Source organism: Bombyx mori, chromosome 19 (assembly GCF_030269925.1).
Source record: "Bombyx mori chromosome 19, ASM3026992v2".
Taxonomy (NCBI): Eukaryota; Metazoa; Arthropoda; class Insecta; order Lepidoptera; family Bombycidae; genus Bombyx; species Bombyx mori.
Window position 1 is genome coordinate 8,808,525 of NC_085125.1, and position 19,301 is coordinate 8,827,825.

Sequence of the window (19,301 nt, forward strand, 5' to 3'; positions counted from 1 at the left end):
TTTAAATTTATTTGTAACTCGTATACTGTCTAATCCAAAAGCATTAATTAACTAGATCGTATCGTATTTTTTTTGTTTTATCAGTCTTAAATTACACTCGGGCGATTTTAATGTTCACAATTTATTTCCACGGTGAAGAAATAACGTCGTGTAATAAAAATCAAACCCGCAAAATTATAATTTGCGCAATTACTGGTGGTAGGACCTCTTGTGAGTCCGCACGAGTAGGTACCACCACCCTGCCTATTTTTGCCGTGAAGCAGTAATGCGTTTCGGTTTGAAGGGTGAGGCAGCCGTTGTAACTATACTTGAGACCTTAGAACTTATATCTCAAGGTGTGTGGTGCATTTACGTTGTAGATGTCTATGGGCTCCAGTAACTACTTAACACCAAGTGGACTGAGCTCGTCCAACCATCTAAGCCATAAAAAAAATTAATTAAATTAGACATTTTGTTTAGTTAAACAGTGTTGTTTGTGCTTTCAAAAGACTTAAACGGAAATAAACATTTTGAGCCTTAATAATACGAAGAATCGTCAACGCCACTCATATACAGAGAGCGTTCATTAGGGCATCGTATGAGTAATTAATACTTGATTTGCCCGTCCCAGATACGGGTGGCGCATCGCAAGCTGAGATGGCGCCGTTCCTAACTGTCCGCAACCGATTGGTATTTGCGTTTGTCAATGTTGCACTTAGCACATGTAATAACTGCGTGCTGCATGCCGCATCTATTAACCAAGTTGGCTTGTTTAATCGCTTTTTAGAAATAGAAATACCAGACAGCTCAGACAATTACCAAGAATTATCAAATTTACATTTCATTTTTTTCATAATTTACATTTAAAACAAAATTTAAGCTTATCTTTAAATTTAAATTTTAAAGCTTAAATTTTAAATTTAAATAAAAAAAATTTTTTTTTTTAAGGCTAAGCTTCAGTAGCGTATTTCACAACGTTGTTTTATCAATATCTAAATATAATTTATAGTATTTTGAGCCCACCAGCATATGTATAGTCTTTGATGCACAATGCAATATTCTGATGAGTTTATTAACTGTCCCTAACCTGAATAGAACAAACACAATTCGACCTAACTGTACCCGACACGAGCAGGGCTGACTTATGACGGCTTTGTTGAAGCTCCCGCGCAAGCTGTAACCATTGGACAACTCGTTCATTTCCATATCGAATGCAGTAATAAGTTATTAATCACCAAGAATCTAAATTGTTGATAATGACTATAAACGACGTCCGTGGTCGGCGAATGTTTTACTAATTTTGGTCCGCATTGGTTACGTCACCGTAACGAACCTACTTGAATTCCAGTACTTGCATATTTTATGCAAATAAAATGAAGATTGCAAGACAAGAAACAATTGGCATCAGTTTCGGTCTAGACTCCAAAAAGTTATTTAATGGTCATTTTACGTGTCGTGTGAAATTAGAATACTGTTAATTTTCAATTGCATGCGTGAATAATATCCATTAGCGTTTTAGAAACAATGCTCATTTTGAAGTCTAAATTTATCACTCAGGTTATTTTTTTTATATAACTAATCGAGTCTGGGAAGTTTTACAAAAGCCTATATAGGTCATCCATACCGTTACATAATTCGCCAGAGGAGTGCATCAGATGAAAATTGATGTATGATCGAAGGTGATGGTGCGCCGCTGGCGGGGAGCGGCTCACGCTGCGTTTGTTCGTGTGCGACTCTCACCGCCTTATCTCTCGCGACCTCCGCCGGACGCGCACGCACACCGCGCTCCACGACGCCTACTCCCACGCCGCGATCGCGATATGCAGTCATTTAGACTTAAAGATTATGTGTTTCAGTTTTTGTTTTCTTTACTGAGTAAACGCGTAGGACGCGGTCCGGAAATGCGCCAGTGAACTTAATTCATAATAAAAAAAAATTAAGGAACAATTTGTGTTATAACAAAGATTAATAATTTATAAAATCAAAAACATTTAATCTAGATAAGACTAAACGACGATGGTGTCTGAGGGGGCTTTGCCCGTAGTGTGGTGTATACGCGATAATCAACTTGTGCCGCATCAGGTATCCGGTGTAAAATTACAAGGAGCTGTTACCGGAGCGCATATAGCTGCAGTTACTGATTTCTTGCGAATGGTCGCCGGTACTCCGATAGTTCTACCACATACTTCTGTTACAGAAGACCTTGAAAATGATATCAATCAACAGAAAGAAAATTCTACAAGAAGACGTAAAATGTCTATGCAAGTGGAAGTGCCATGTGTATTCCTCTCTGAAAGTGCGCTACAGAAGGCGAAAAGTCGTAATAATTCTCGTGAGGAAAAGGTAACAACATTTGAAAATTTGTCAGCGGTAGCTAAAAAACTTTTAGAATTAGAAAATGCACCAATTCTATCGAATGGTTTAGAATATATTGACTCGCAGGAGCCTTTGGAGGATCTTTGTGTAGAAGTAAATACTATAAAACAAAAATCTATAGATACTAAAACCACAAATCACGACATCATTTCACAAAGAATAACTAGAATAATAGATCTGAATGATGGGTTAGAAACCAACAATATGGGTCACATTGAGTGTGAACAAGAATCACCCCAAAGAATCACGAGAATCATTGAATTTGAAAATGATAAAACTACAAAATTCATAGAAAATGAAACACCGCAAAGAATTACTAGAATTATAGAACTTAACGAAGATAATTCTTTTTCAACAATCACAGAAAATCATGAAACTGATTCAAGTCAAAAGTTAAGTCGAATAGATGAATTAGAGAAAGAAAATGTTTTTCCTAGCATGACAAAAATTATCGAAATGGAGAATGTTATCTCAAATGAACGAAGAATCTCTTTAACAAACGAACGTGAAACTGGTGGTGGCAAAATTGAGCCTTCTTGCGATGAAGTTATTGTAAGGTCTAGGTATATTCATAAAAGTGCCCCTAGGTTTAGTCTTGATTCCTCTTGCTCCGAAAACTCTTACGTTAATATTGACTGCCTGAAGAGTTTGCAGGATGTTAAAAAAGAGGACATTGTGGATGTAAGCGCGAACACTGAAACTTCACCCACTAGTAGATGTATTCGTTCTCGCTTTCCACGAAAAAAAACTTCTGTCTGTTCAATTGGTTCATCTGATTGCGATGATGAAGTCGATGTGATATTCAAATCTAAACCTAAATCTAGTCAGTGGGTAAGTTTGGATTGGATTCCGCCTCCGCCAAAAGAAGATCCAGTGATTGCACAAGTCTGTGATAAAAATGATTTCATTACGAAATGGATAGCTGATCAAAATTCGGTGATCGTTGCCGACGAAAGAAGAAAAAGTCTTCCACCAAAATCTAATGAAATTTATTTACAAAACATGAGGAGGTTTAGTGATGGTCTACAAATATGTAAAGAAGATGCAGCCAGTGATTCGCCCGCTACAGTGAAATGGAAGTGGCAAGATCTCGTCAAACGCCACATCCAGTTACTTAAATCTGACAAAGGATTCCGACGACAAAGAGGCAGCTGGATGCGAACTGCAAGGCGCATGTCTGGAACTAGCGATAACAATAAGAACTTGGACACACAGAATTTGTATGCCCACATGAAATTAAATAATATGCTGTAAGTATTGAAATTCATTATGACATTTTCGTGTCATCTCTTCTGTATCCTAACTCGTTTCATTGAGTGTAATGAAACTGGTTATAAGTCTGAGAACTAGCTCTAAATAGTCTTAGTTGTCATGCCAATAATACGAATTCTGAATACCTGTATTGCTATTTACTGCTATTTATTCGATGAATTTTAAGTATCTATTCAGAATTTGTAAAATAGCGGAATTAGTGGTTCATGAGCAGCATCTTCTGTATGGTGTTGTGATACTGTTCTGTGTTAGGAGAACAGTTCGGGGCACGCGCTTCCGCAAGGCCGTCCGATTAGAATGCAGGGTGCTCGCGTCCAAGGCTGACAGCGCGGTCGGTCGGTGCACCGTCACCCACCGTCTTCCTCTCCACAGTTTGGCAACTGGAAGTCGGTCCAGGAAGTGAACCGTGAAGGTGAAGCTCACGAAACAAAACAACTGATCGATCGGAAGCGGCTGTGCTTTGAATTTTTGACGTACATTTGTTCGGGAAATACATTTCCGGGCTCCTCTTCATGAATAATTGGGACATGAATAATTGATTTTAGTACTCGTTCCGAATCATATTCGTGGCTCTTTGTTGATCAGTTTGAATTCAAATTCACATACACAATTAATTTATAGTTAAAACTGTGTTGCGAAAACTTATTGCACAGGCGGATGCATTCACTTAGTTTCACCCACAGACCTTGTAAAATTTGTGTGGAATTCGTTCACCTACTATAATATATTCGCGTTTCATTGATAATCATTTGAATACCAACGATATCTTAGAAGCTGGTTCATTTTCCATGCAAGATTTTGAAGTTTTACCAAACATTCTTTAAGTGTGTTTGGGACTTTACAGTTCTGAAAACATCGAAGTTGTTTCAACGTTCATCAACAATCCTATTGTACTAAATACGTCAATCGGTACAAACAACATACACATTCACGTCAGTTTATTATTTCTTGCGATTTCTCACACTCATTTAAAATTCACGAAAATTCCACACCAAATTTTTTTTCACTGAATATAACAATCGTGTATTTTTATTTACCTTACACGTTAATTGTAAGCCATCTAACATAAAAAAATACATATTGCTAAAATAAAACTATATTTTGCTATCGTTACAAATCATTGGAAACAAATTATGTCGTTAGTTAATCGCCGATAACAAAATAAATCTTAATAAAACATTGCTTTAAATGATGATTAAAGTAATCGGAGTAGATACGGCATGATTAAAGTATCGTAATACACATGAGTGTGGCTTGTCACAAATTCTTGTACACCTATTTGAAATAGCGCGTCTGCAGTTCACTGTTGTTTGTTATTTGTGTCGATGGATTCTTTGTACCTTTGATAACGTTAAAACGTGCTGTCGATTTTAGAAAATTCACAATTAGTGCCAGTGGAAAAAGTTTATGTCACAATGAAACGTGATGTTTTGTGTTATTTGTTCATGACAAATGATGAATGCAGATTTGGCCTTCAGGGCTGAAAGTCAACGTGCACGGAATCAAAAGTAACTACAGATATTTTTTCCTTATTTTCAATGTTCGTCGTTGTAATATTACAGAGCACAAAAGCTCCGATAGTTACACCCATAGGTGAGACAAGTCTTAAGTGCGGACAAGACGTGAAAATATAACAACAAAAAAAATTGTTTAATAACATCGCCTTGCTTCATGTTCACTTTCACTATCTCGGACGATTTAGGTTTCATTTCGTGACGTCTTACAGCTTCGCGGCATTAAAAATTAGGTACTGTTTTTTTTTTTCTTCTAATCGCACACCGAGACTTTCTAGTGAATTATTGTGTCAACTGTTAATAATAACTTAATTCGAATCGTGTAAAATGTGACAAAATAAAAACTCCTTTGAAAGAATAGACTAGTTAGTGCTTCATATAACAATTGAATTGATTCTTTAACGGAAAAACGAACCACGTGTAAGAAAAGCGATAGAAGTGACTTGAGCCTTATCACGACGCCTGAGGTCGTCTCCAGCGAAAGAACAATACAACTGGTTTTTTTATGATACGTTCTTTGTTTTTTTTTTTTTTTTGCTGACATTGCCGGCCCGACTTCTCGTCCGTTCGCGTCTGCCTCTAACGATAATTATTACTTTTGCGCATGTTTCGTATGCATTCTATCTTCGTGTCAATAAATTTATCTTCTATCTCTATATATAAAAATGAATTGCTGTTCGTTAAGTCTCGCTAAAGCTCAAGAACGGCTGGACCGATTTGGCTAATTTTGATCTTGAATAAATAATTCAAGTGGAAGTCCAGAGAAGGCTTAAAAAGTAGATAAATATGAAATTGCTCGGAATTATATAAAAATAACGATTTTGTTTTTCCTTTGATGTGTCCCCCGTCGGACGGATTTCTTTTGTTTGTCTTAAGTTTATTTTATACAAAAGCTTAGGTCTTTAATTTATCGATTGAGGCACTACGAAGTCTGCGCCGGGTCAGCTAGTAGACGTATAAAAATTTATTCGGTATACGGGCAATTAATCAAGATTTATTGTAAATTTTTTTTAATTCGTTTATCGTCCTGCAGGGATCTGTCATTGCGTCGCGACGTATTCGCTGGAACGATGAGTGCGGCGCGTATCTAACGCATTTCAATTAACTATTCGCAGTAGCCACCAACGGTTGTTTCGCCGTTTCGCATCATCATTCCCTTAAGTGATTAACAAGTAGGTAGTTACATTTAACGACTCATTGTGAACTCTGCTAATAGTGGCTACCGCCAAATCATTGTCTGACGTTGTTGTGTTTTGATTTAGTTCTTATTGTTTATCGTTTTATTTTTATCGGTTTCATCGCTACATTTAATTCTATAATATATTTACGTTTGAAAACTAACTTGACAATATTTTTTGTTTCGAAAATTTTAAATTTTCCATTCATATTCATCCATCGTAGACAGTCTGTATCCTTATCTATAACAAGACATCATAACTAACGGAGGAACCTATATTACTCACAAAAAATACCGTTCGCAATACAATAATCGCCAATGGGGTTTGTGGGCCGGTTTGCATCTGAATCTTTGTTCAATTTTGAAGAAGAAAATTCGTAACCATGTTCACATGAACCTCTACCGAGATTTATTTAGATTTATTTTAACGTCATCATGGTGTGCTACAATTACTATTTTTATTTAAAACGACGAGTGCTATAAAAGGCTTTTAATAATAAATCTTCGTGTCTCAAATACAGCAGATGAATATACGAAATCGTGTTAAATGCGTTTACGTGTTAATCAGGAATCTTTGATATTTTCTTCTATTTATTTACTCTACTGCAGGCTCAGTGATGAAAACGGATTTTTTACTCTGATAATTACTATTGTAAACAATAACTTATATATAATAAGAAGATAAACAAAACAATTTAATTCATTAACAATAATGGATCCCACGGTATTACTTATTTGTTTACAATGCTGCTAGAGAACTATAGCGGCGTTTGACACATTTCATTCGACATTATTACACCAAGAAACGATTAAGGCTCTTTCCAATCAGGTGTTACATCATCTATATATTAATAAGTGAAGCAAAAACTTTGTATCCCTTTTTATGAAAATTGCGCGGACGGAGGATTATGAAATTTTCCACACTTATAGAGAAAATAGAGAAGAAGTGCACAATGCTAATATTTTTTTCAAATAATGCATAAAAGATACATTAAATCAATAAAGAAAACATTACACACACTACATACTATGTATTTGACTCACACACGCATGCATACTATTTATTGTCAAACTTTTGTTCTTGGCGTCTGTTGTCAAATTGAGAATAGATTAAATATTGTTTGTCTTTGTTATATTTTTTATAGTGTAGCCTTGGCGAAATTTGTGATTATAGAAGTATAAAATACAATCATAATAGTGTACAAACTTACAATTCCAATTAATTATAGTCGAATTTCGACTACTGCGGGACCTCTAATATAGAAAATTTCACAAAAAAAAGGTGTATTCTTTTTATTTTACCTACGTACCTACTTCTTGCTATGTATTATGCATAAACCTAGACATTTCCTTTCCAATACAGCACACGTCTACGTTATAGTCTAATAAAAGAACCTTTCCAATCGTTAACAACTTTAGTACTCAGACCGTCTATAAATAGCTAAATCAAATCAAACTGTATCGATGCACGCAAAAAAGTATATAAATGTTTAAATCGTGTAAGTACTTGTTCGTAATAAGGAGTACCTATAATTAGATTACCCATCTAGCGAGCAGTCAGGAGCCAGCCGAGACTGGATTAGCAAAAAAAGAAGTGGCGACATGAGCCGCTCGCGAGGTTCGACGACCGATGCGTCTCCTTAACTCTTAACTCGTTATTATAAAACTCTAAGCGAAAGTCAGGTAATTAACTCTAGATAGGCGAGCCGCGTTCGTGTCAGAGGGCTGCTAATGTTGATTCGTACCTCAATAAATTAAGCCTCATTTAATTACGTTGTTTGTTAGGCCCTTTTTTAGAGCTTACAATACTATTTTGAACATTCCTAATACGAGTATTCACGGATGGTAGGACCAGTTGTGACTCCGTGCGGATAGGTACCACCACCCCGCCTATTTCTGCCGTGAAGCAGTAATGCGTTTCGGTTTGAAGGGTGGGGCAGCCGTTATAACTATACTTGAGACCTTAGAACTTATATCTCAAGGTGGGTGGCACATTTACGTTGTAGATGTCTATGGGCTCCAGTGACCACTTAACACCGGGTGGCCTGTGAGCTTGTCCACCCATCTAAGCAATAAAAAAAACGAACTTACAAAAAGTGACAGGTGTACATATGTATGTATGTGTTGTAATTGTGCAAACATCATGAACGCAGCCATTGAAAATGTAAAACACAATAATATTATAGTTGAGTCGGCTAAGTTGAAAATATAACCAATTTCAAATCAATTGTACTATTCAATTTATCTTCTACGAACCGGAAACTTATGTAAGATCGTAGATTATTATCGATTAGGAATTTCCGTCTCCTCACATTAGTCATAACAAACCTATGGATGAAATGTTACTTTACCTGCATATTATGCAACATATATCATAATCACATTCACCGATATGATTATATCCGTTTCATCTGTACTAATATATAAATCTACAGTGGTTTTTACGGATGTTCCGTTATAACTACTGAACCATGGATCCGATTGACTTGTAACTTGGTATCCATGTAGAAAATACATGTACTTAATGGATAGGCTAATATTTATACGAGTGTTGGACTCCCTACACCAGTTGCGGGGGCGTTAATAATGAGAATCTTTGTGGGGGTGAAAAATAATAATGTTAATTTTAAATGCCCAGCGAAGCGGACGGGTACAGCTAGTAAGTACTATATACAAATACATTCGGTTCGTTATATGTTCAAATGTATCTTTCTGAGCTATCATTCACCCGTTACTAAAATGTTTGACACTTTTACCTAGCTTTTTCTAGTCTTAGACAATAAAGTTAGTCATATTTGCACAATGTTGCTTGCACTTTCGAAAATCTGTTTGCAAACTAGAAAACAGATTTTGTGGAATGTCATTCGCTGTTTATTTTTATGCGCATATTAGCATTACTATTATTACACTTCGTTATCTCCGTGCATAATATACAAAATTAACCGTGTACCCAATATGTATACGGGTCCGTCATTAATATTTATGTTTCCACCACATTTCCGTAATGAATTCGAAGGAAGGTGCGAAGGCTGTGTTTATACACTAATATACGCGTATCATCGTGATTCATAATTCGGATGACGATTTCTCCCCTTACGAGGTCAAGGTCGTGCTATTTGTCTGTCACAAAGCGATCGCCTTGTATGCAAAATTTCACGGGTTACCGGTTCATGTTTAAAGTTGTGGTTTCTCGTGTCACTGTGAAGCCCGCGATCTACAATCTGTCCGTGAACTGTTTGTAAATAAACTCAAAATGAATCAAATATTTATTCGATCAGTAAACTTTTTGTTCGGTTTTTCCTTAAAATTTAACTTTAGTTAATTGTGCATAATTATATGTTTATCTTGTCCTAGGTAAACATATTGTTGACGAAAAAAAAACGAAGTGTGTAGTGTACCTACCTATGCAGTTTTTTAAGACATTGAATTTTGTATTTAAATCTATCTATATATTATTATATAAAAATGAATTGCTGTTCATTAGTCTCGCTAAAACTCAAGAACTGCTGGAGTGATTTGGCTAATTTTGGCCTTGAATTATTTGTGGAAGTCCAGAGAAGGTTTAGAAGGTAAATAAATATGAAAATAGGTGCGCGGAATTAAATAAAAATAACAATTTTGTTTTTCCTTTGATGTGTCCCCCGTCGGACGGATTCTTTCTGTTTGTTTTAAGTTTATTTTATACAAAAGCTTAGGTCTTTTATTTATCGATTGAGGCACTACGAAGTCTACCGGGTCAGCTAGTCAAACATAAAAATGTAAACGTTAACATTTAATTTAACTTTAAAATAAATCTCTTTTGTATATTAAAATTCACGACGGACTTTCCGTCTGCGTACAGCGTTGTTAATAAATCATCAAATTAATTCACATCAATACGATTCTGATTGCGTTTTCCACTATCAGACCTTCGTCAGTTATCTGTTTGTAATCGATCTTTAACCCTAAGGATGCCTTCTGTGCGTGACGAGGCCTCAACGAAGGTATTATTATTACCATACTTAACTAGCCTTTCAGCACCACGATCGCATTTTATTAGTCTAACGACATTGCACACAACTTTTCCTGTGTGTTTATTATAGAGCTCACATTGTACTACACGATCTATCTTTAGTGTATTCGAATTTGTAATACATATTATCGTCTTCTCGCATTAAAACTGTATAGTCTCAAAACTTACTAATTCTACAGGAGAGTGTTTTAAAGGTTTAGCATGTGATATTTCTAATATTAAATCATCTTTGCAACATTTATTATTTATTTTTTACCAGTTACATTATCTGTCTTTTAAAGTAAGATAAAATTTGTGTATTCGTTTGGTTAATAGTAGAAAAAACATAGGTAAACTAAAATAAAAAATGTGTGCGTGTACTAGTGTACACACGTAAGAAGTGAAACTTATTTATGGCCTTATTTTTCGAAAAATGATCTACATGCAACTTTCTAGAAATTGGTTAAATAAAGTTAAATTAGATAAAGTTTAAACAAAAGGATTTTATTATCATAGACATGAATACAAAAAAGTTAAATTAGATAAAGTTTAAACAAAAGGATTTTATTATCATAGACATGAATACAAAACAGATGGCGCGTAACGGAAAAATGTGACGCGTAACCGAAAAATGTGACGGTAAATTTTTTTCCAACGCCGATAAGGAAGTTTCACTTCAAAAAAATTACGCTCTTTTGACAGTATTTATGAGAAAAATACTGGTGATACCAAATGATGCCCGCATATTAACTCAATTTTGAATATTTTTGGAAATTGTACACTTTTAATGCGAAAAGACGATACGTTCAATGACATTTCAACAATTAATATTTTGATCTGTATTGGCTTACTAGCCGTAAACTACATACAATAATCTGTTTTTTATAAACAGATACACGTACTCGTAATAGCTCGCAAATGAAGTCTATAATAATAATAAAAACATACGTAATTAATTACGTTTTTATTATTCATGAATTCGATTTGGATTTCATAGCTTGTTTTTGAGTAATAACTAAAAAGAGGTAAATCGTGCAGAGCGTTACACATCCGAACTTTGAATCGCTTCTGTGATTACCGTCAACGATCTCCCGCGTGCTACAGTAGTGGAATAATTCAATGAACAATAGTAATCAGCGTCCAATCATCGGTTTATCGTCACGGACAGTGAGCACTAACAAATTATTGGTCAATCTTAGTTATCACGATAAAACAACCTTTAGACTCTTTATAATAGATAATGCCTTAGACGCTAAGTTCGCTAATGTAAATATTACATAAACACAACCAATAATAAACTTTTTTTTTCTGTAGTAAAATCATTTTTATACAAAACTGCATCGTGTAATATTTTGTGAGCCATTCTGCATTTCTCGGTAAGATATCGTCTTTTCGCATTAAAAGTGTACAATTTCCAAAAATGTTCGAAATTGAGTTAATATGCGGAATTATTTGGTGTCACTAGTATTTTTCTCATAAATACTGTCAAAGGAGCATAGTTTAGTTTTAGTTTTTTTTTTTTTTCTAGTTTACCTATGTTTTGACTACTATTAACAAAATTAATACATAATTTTATCTTACTTTAAAAGACAGATACTATAATGCAACTGGTAAAAAAGAAATGTTGCAAAGATGATTTAATATTAAAAAAGTCACATGTTAAACCTTTAAAACGCTCTCCTATAAAATTTGTAAGTTTTGAGATTATAAAGTTTTAATGCAAAAATACGATATATAAAATTATATATATTTCATAGAGAATACAAAGTTACAGCTGGTTTTTATACGTGCTGAAAGGAGAACAGAACTTTTTAGTGCTTTTTACCGTTGTGCCGTTGTACTAGTTAGATATAGTATTTTTTAATCTCATGAGCCCGACGACCTCGTCGGTCTGTCGCGAGATTTGATGCAATACCTACTACGACTATTGTCAGACCCCCGTGGCTTGATTTTGCAACCGAGCAAGAAATGAACCTGAATTGTGTGCTCTTATTTCTGCATCATAACGCAACGTTTACCTTTAGACATGACTTTTGATGAAACTCAATAGTTAGTATTATGATACACTATAATCTAGACGGCGGATGATATTCGCTTTTTGCAATGGACTCGTTAAAATCGAGAGCTGTTTTTGTACTTCATGCTTTTGTTCAAAGCCTCGGCCATACGTCAATTGAATTCTGAATGGTATTCATACGTGTGAGTTGAGTCACCCACGAGTCTTACTGTATGCGAGAGCTTTAACGATCATATATATTATCCAAGTATTGTATATAGCGCACGATATAAAAATTGCATTATTGAAATATTTGTAAAAACTTTTTTGATGTTTTTTTTTTTTCAATGTAGCCTTTGTTTTGTTTCAGATGGTACTTCCGCAAAATAAAACGGATCGAAGCGGAAAAGAAACTGTTACTACCCGAAAACGAGCATGGCGCTTTCCTTATCCGTGATTCTGAGAGCCGCCACAATGACTTCTCACTATCAGGTAAAACATAGGACTTCCTTTTTAGCAGAAAATGCTCGCTTTATCTTATGCCCAGCAAAAACGGAAAACAAAACTGTGATCACATTTATGGGAGTAGACAAATCTAGATTTGTATCCGATGCTGTCTATGCTATTATACGAACGCATCCATACTTGTTCTGGAATATTCGAACGCAAGAACCGGTTATATTTTTTTTTCTAAAACCCGGCGCGAGTGCCGCGTGGGAACAAAGGAGGCTCATCTAAATGGTTATTTCAATATAGACTTATTGTTATATATCTTGTACGTGGAGACATAAGTTAGGCCTGTGCGGGGAGATGCGCACTTAAAAACATGCAACGTATTTATTTAAAAAGCTACTTTAAGAATGTATTCGAACAATTTGTAACATCCATACATCGCAGTAATAAGTGCAATTAAACATATAGATATCTAATGACAAAATGAGGTCCAATTAATATTATTATTGTGATCCTTAGGAAATTTCTTGCATAAGAACTTAGGAATGTGTCGCAAGAGTATGTTCAAGGTCACATTAATTAAGTTTCTTGAGGAAAACAAAGGAAAATGGAATTCACTAGAAAATTATATAAGCTACAAATGCAAAATAAAAAGTTATTTATATATAAAATTGTCACTGAAGTATATACATATGTACGAATATAAGCTGATACGAGAGCATTAATTAAATGTCGAGCTATTCAAATCAGTTGAATAAAATTCCCAATACTGTTCACAAAGCAAAAAATGGTAATAAAATATTCCAATAAGACAGCATTTTATGATTTAAAAATAAAAATCGCTTGTCAATAAAATTCTAAATTCGTACATGGACTTTTCCCGATACCTTCAAACTTTAGCACTTGATTCTGAATAATAATTAAAATTATTTTAACATCTCTTACAAACTCTGATTCGAACAACTTCACTTCGGATCTCGTGGTCACGACTAACTGAAGTTTGTTTTAATCTAAATCTCAATAGATTGAAACCAAGGGATATCTCGTTAAAGATTAGAAAATACAATGCATTTTTTATCGAATAAAATGCATTAATTCGTATTTAAAAAAATTGAATTGCTAAGTTCGCTTGTCCACGATGACTCTATGACCAAGTGAATGGTATTCATTCGCTCAGTCGAAGAAAAGTCGAACACACAAGAATTCCTTGTGCTTAGTGAGAAACAGTTTGAGTGTTAAATATTTAACAATACATCACGTACTTATCACAGCAGCGGCTATTCAGCCAACTCTCTTGTGATAAAGAGTTTGATAGTAAGAAACCTTCTACAACATGCCCGGGGCTATGTGAAATAAATCAAAGACACTGTTTTAAAATAAGATAATAAATACTGCGTTACGAATAACATTAATTTAGCCGACCCATTTGTTTATTACTATGAATTGATACTCGTTAATAGAAAATAATCATTGGCTCTATCGAATGAATCGAACAACTGTCAAAAGCTTGACGTTACGATTCTAAGAACAGTGATTAATGCTGATATTTGCATTTGCAAGGTCTGTGTACCAGCACAAGCTTTGAACGAGAATATTTACAAGTTATTTGACTAAATCTCAAGACAAATGTCGTCGATAAAGAACGCTGCTCGCTTCCAAGAAAAACTTTCTATTGTGCCATTTAGAAGAAAAATAATATATAGCTGCTATCGATAAATAACTTCTGTGAGAATATGTTCAATGGGTGTGGAATTTATTCTTGCGCCGCGGTCAATTGTGTGGATTTGACGAACGCTTGTATTCGATAATAGCCCATCGCTTTTCGTGGCCTAAATCGAGCTAGCTGTAAATCTACCAGAAGCGATAATAAAACGTTAGAACGCCCTCCCACTGGGCACGTGTATGTTTCGACCGCGGTTTGGTTCGAACCGGAATTGAGTGGCGTAGATGAAGCTACAACCCGTGCTCTACGTTTGTTGATACATGTTACAATACAGTTGATACGTAATGTTGCGTTACGCTGGCATAACCACCTTTTTTTCATCTCGATTTTTTTTCCTACTTAAGCTCTTGGTCTAGAGAGACCATATCAGCGTAACCTTAACTAGTATGTGAGCTCACAAGGCTCAGATCTGATGATGTTGCTCACACGAACCCCAGCAAGAGCCGTGCTTCGCAGAATCTACCACCGGATCGGAAACGCGACCCACTTAGAAGATCCGGCGAGAAACTCAGTGGGCTATAACCCCATAGTTAACCAGCTTAGGTAGAAAGAGGCGTATAGGTTATTGTAAGTTCATTTTGTCAACAGTACGAGACGGTGACACAGTGAAACACTATCGCATCCGGCAACTGGACGAGGGAGGGTTTTTCATAGCCCGACGCACAACCTTCCGCACACTTCAAGAACTCGTCGAGCACTACAGCAAGGACGCAGACGGACTATGCGTCGCCCTCAATAAACCTTGCGTTCAGGTCAGTCACTTCACAATGAATAAAACAAAATAAAAAAAAAATTTTTATAGTTAACCCTAAATAAGCAATGTTTATTAAGTTAATATAAACTCGAGCCTTCTTTTTCAATCGCAGCTAGTTGAATAGAAATACCCATGGCCATTCGTTCGTCACGCAGCTGTGATAAAATTATACGGTTCACTATAATCGTTATTTTATGAAGAAAAAAAAAATATTTAGTAATTCATTGTATGTAAGTAAAGCTTTGTAAGCGATCGGTCGACCTGTCCAACTCGTGAGCTTGACCCGACCTTCTGACGTAACTTTTAAGAGTAAGCACAATGAAACAATCAAACAGTGGCGACCGAACAAGGTCGAAACATTGAAAAAAACGTTGCTTATCTTTTGTGCATAATTTGTGGAATTCAAAATCAGCACGTGCGTACTCTGGTATCGTGAGCCTGAACGGCTTGATGGTACAATGCTGCATGTTACTGTAACGTCAGAGTCATTCAGTTTGTAGGTTTGGAGAGTCTTACAATTTAATTGTGACTTCGATCTCAGTGCGACTGGTGGCCTTCATGTTATGATGTCTCTGAGTTTCAATAGCCAACCATTTAGAGCAATAAAAAAAGAAAAATTCTCAACCGCTTGTCTTTGTTAAAAAACGAGAAAATATGACGAGCCACTGAACCAATTCAGGCAGACTTTGATGAGAATAGTGGGCAATCGAATTGTATGGCATAAAAACGGGAGGTCTATGCCGCAAAGGGCTGAGGATTACGATGAGTGAACTAACTCATCAAATAAGTCTTATTCATTTAACTTAAAACTCTTCCGGTTTCGATGCCTTTATTGTCAAGAAACTAGGTTTAATTTACTTTTATGCAGATATGTTTTGACGTGAAGCGATCACACGTTTGGAAAAGTTAGTGTGACCGTTGTTTCAATTTCAAATGGAGTTTGACACTACCTCCTCCTCCTCCGTGCGTCGTATTCCTCAGTGCTGAGGGTCGTGACCTTTGCGGAGCACTTTTGTTAGGACTATGTTCCTCCATTCACTCCTGTCCTCCGCGCAGTGGATAACGACATTGATGCTGGATTCCAAAGTCGTCTTAATCTGATCGGACCAGCGCATGGGACTACGCCCTCTAGGCCTCTTTCCTTCCACTTTGCCGGTGATGAGAAGTCTTTCGAGTTTGACACTACAGGAAACGTTATTTAGAAGGTCCTGTAATCGTTTATCACTTGATGGAACAAAAACACGTCTGCGAATTTACGAATATATAAACAAAACAAAACAAAAAAACTTGTCCCTGAATTCTCGGAGTTTCTTTACGCGGAAAATGAAACTACCTTATTGATTTAACCTTTAATATCGATTTCGCCTATTTGCATAAATGTCTCGTGATTTCGTCATTAACACTATAATAATTCAGTTTTTTATTATACCTTATGCGTTATGTTATGCTTAATCGGTTTTCACACGAGCTTTGAGACATTAATGTTGATTTAATGCTCTATTATCTGTTTGGTTAGATGGACAGACATAGGCCTAACTTAAATCAAGCGGCTTTCCCAGCCCGTAGATATAAAAATGTAAGCTTTACACTAATACTCATAATAACCGTGAAGCAGTAATGCATTTCGGTTTGAAGGGTGGGGCAGCCGTTGTAACTATACTTGAGACCTTAGAACTTATATCTCAGTGTGGGCGTTGTAAATGTCTATGGGCTCCAGTAACCACTTAACACCGGGTGGGATGTGAGCTCGTCCACCCATCTAGCAATTAAAAAAAATACTCATAATAAGAATCTAGGAAAACATGGTAAGGATTACTGTAGTAGGATCCATCCCAGGATTTCAAATATTGGGACAGCCTTTATACAATTGAGTCTTATAAATATGGTCCAAGGTGGGTGGTGGTATTTACTGATTCACCCATCTTATCATTAAAAAATAAAATGACATTAATTTGACTTATTAGTCGCGAATACAATTATTAAAAGTCAATGATTTCCTCATCGGATTCCCGGAGCGAAGAACGATCGGTAGAGATACTGTGAGGCAGATTGCTCTAGTTCTGTCGTAATTAAAATGCTTCGTTACAGCACGTTAGCTTCCACGCCACTCTGAAGCCCAATTACACATAATAATGTGATATAATTAAACACATTTACGAACAAAAAATGGCCCGTTCCAGTTACGACGACCTAGCGGCAAGGTCGAGAAGGCCCCGCTTTCGTTACGGAGTTATCGTACGAACGCAACAACATACAGACACCGCTAATAACAATTATTATTGTCGTACATATTTCCATAAAGAATATTTTAAAAGTTGATTGTAGTTCAATTCGCAAAATTTTAGTCTTCATTTTGTGGTCAGAACCGATACTAAATACGCAAAAAAACCTTGTTGATATAACAATAACTCGAGATTAGTTTTGTCTATTCATTTGTAAGTACATTATTATTCTGTGTAGTATATTCCGTGAATAGACGGATTCATCCGTGTTTGCTTGTTGTGGTACGTGTGACGTAACCAAGTGTTTTTGAAAACAAAAGGGCTTGTGCGAAATTTATTGGTAGAAATCGTTTTTAGTTTCTTATGCATAAATTTTTTACTGTCCTCAAATTCTATATTATTATTTTTTAACTTGAATACACTAAAGGCCTGAAAGCTGAAAGCAAGGGAAGTATTTAATAAATTTGGAATTCTTAAAGAAAATCTTTTAAAACGCAAGTCATTGAACTAACGTAACCTTTTTTCGGCCAGTGTCTTCATTATGAGCCATAGATGTTCATCTTTTCATAAAAGGCATACAAAACGACTTAATCACTGGAAAAAATCAGTTGTTTGTCATTTTATCCAAATTATTATATTTAACTTTAAATTTACTAATTCATAACACACACATAATAACAATGGACTAAAAATATTATTTTCGTAATAATGTTATTTGTCTATTATATTAAATAAACAAAACATTGTAGACAATTGAAAAATATGTGATTTGTTTTCATATTTCGTCTTGTTTTTTTTGAAAATTTTTGAACTTTCAATACCGACTTTTTTTTTTGAATATTCAAATTGCGTCTTAAATTCCATTTGACGTACGGGACAATTTCGCGGTCCACGAAGCGTAGAATGTTTATCGGTGCACATAGTCACCATAAACTCGACCTGAAGACATGAGGGCATAGATTCCATTTTATCATACAACAGCTATTCTTATCATCAAATCGAATGACCGCTTCGCAGCAAAGATGCACAAAATATCGGAATCTAACAGTGCCCGTTCTTAATACCACCAGTAAGCTTGCTTAACAATTAAACAAAAGTACCGACATATATTCCGATACTTGACTACCCTGCAATTTTTACCTAAACATTGATTACTAAACACATTAAATACCCTACTATATTTATTATACGTATGTACCCTATGCGTACTATATTCATTGCCTCATTGATTCAACATTGCACGAATTTCCAACTTATCTATTATTATATATTAATATCCTTCAAATTTATTCACTGTATTGAAACATGTACCATATTTTTTCAGGAAAAGACACACGTTACAATAAAATTAATTTTAGGACAGTTTTAGGGTTGGTAAATACAATGTATCGAATAATAGGGACTTAAAAGATATTTTCTCTCTGATCTGCAGCTATTTCTTTCGTATTGCTTTGGAGGAATGAGATAGAAATATATTTATTTTAAACTTATTCCACAAATTTCTCTTTCACCCACGTTCCTTAATAAAGTCCGTAAAGAGCGATTATAGGAATAAAATGTATGTATGTATGTACGTGTTCTATATCTATACTTCTATACTTATACTAATATTATAAAGAGGAAAGATTTGTTTGTTTGTTTGTATTGAATAGGTTCCGAAACTACTGAACCGATTTGAAAAATTATTTCACTGTTTGGAAGCTAAACTATTCCCGAGTGACATAGGCTATAATCTTTTTTGAAAAAAATTAGGGATCCTTACTAAAACTCCAATAATGTAACTCAAGGTGTAAAAAAATTACCTAAAATATTCTTTACATCGCGTGCCCTGCGAAAACTATTGA

The 19,301-nt window shown here is 35.3% G+C and overlaps 1 protein-coding gene across 4 annotated transcripts in view; it reads left to right on the forward strand.

The window, feature by feature from the left end:
* The window catches only part of LOC100862655 (tyrosine-protein kinase Src42A-like), a 59,947-nt gene that overhangs the window by 25,068 nt on the left and 15,578 nt on the right, over positions 1-19,301 (forward strand). For 2 of the 4 annotated variants that reach the window (XM_012693697.4, NM_001256800.1), the window contains 2 exon segments: positions 12,676-12,797; positions 15,070-15,233. In XM_012693697.4, coding sequence (XP_012549151.2) covers positions 12,676-12,797; positions 15,070-15,233 — 286 coding nt within the window. 4 annotated transcript variants of the gene reach the window in all.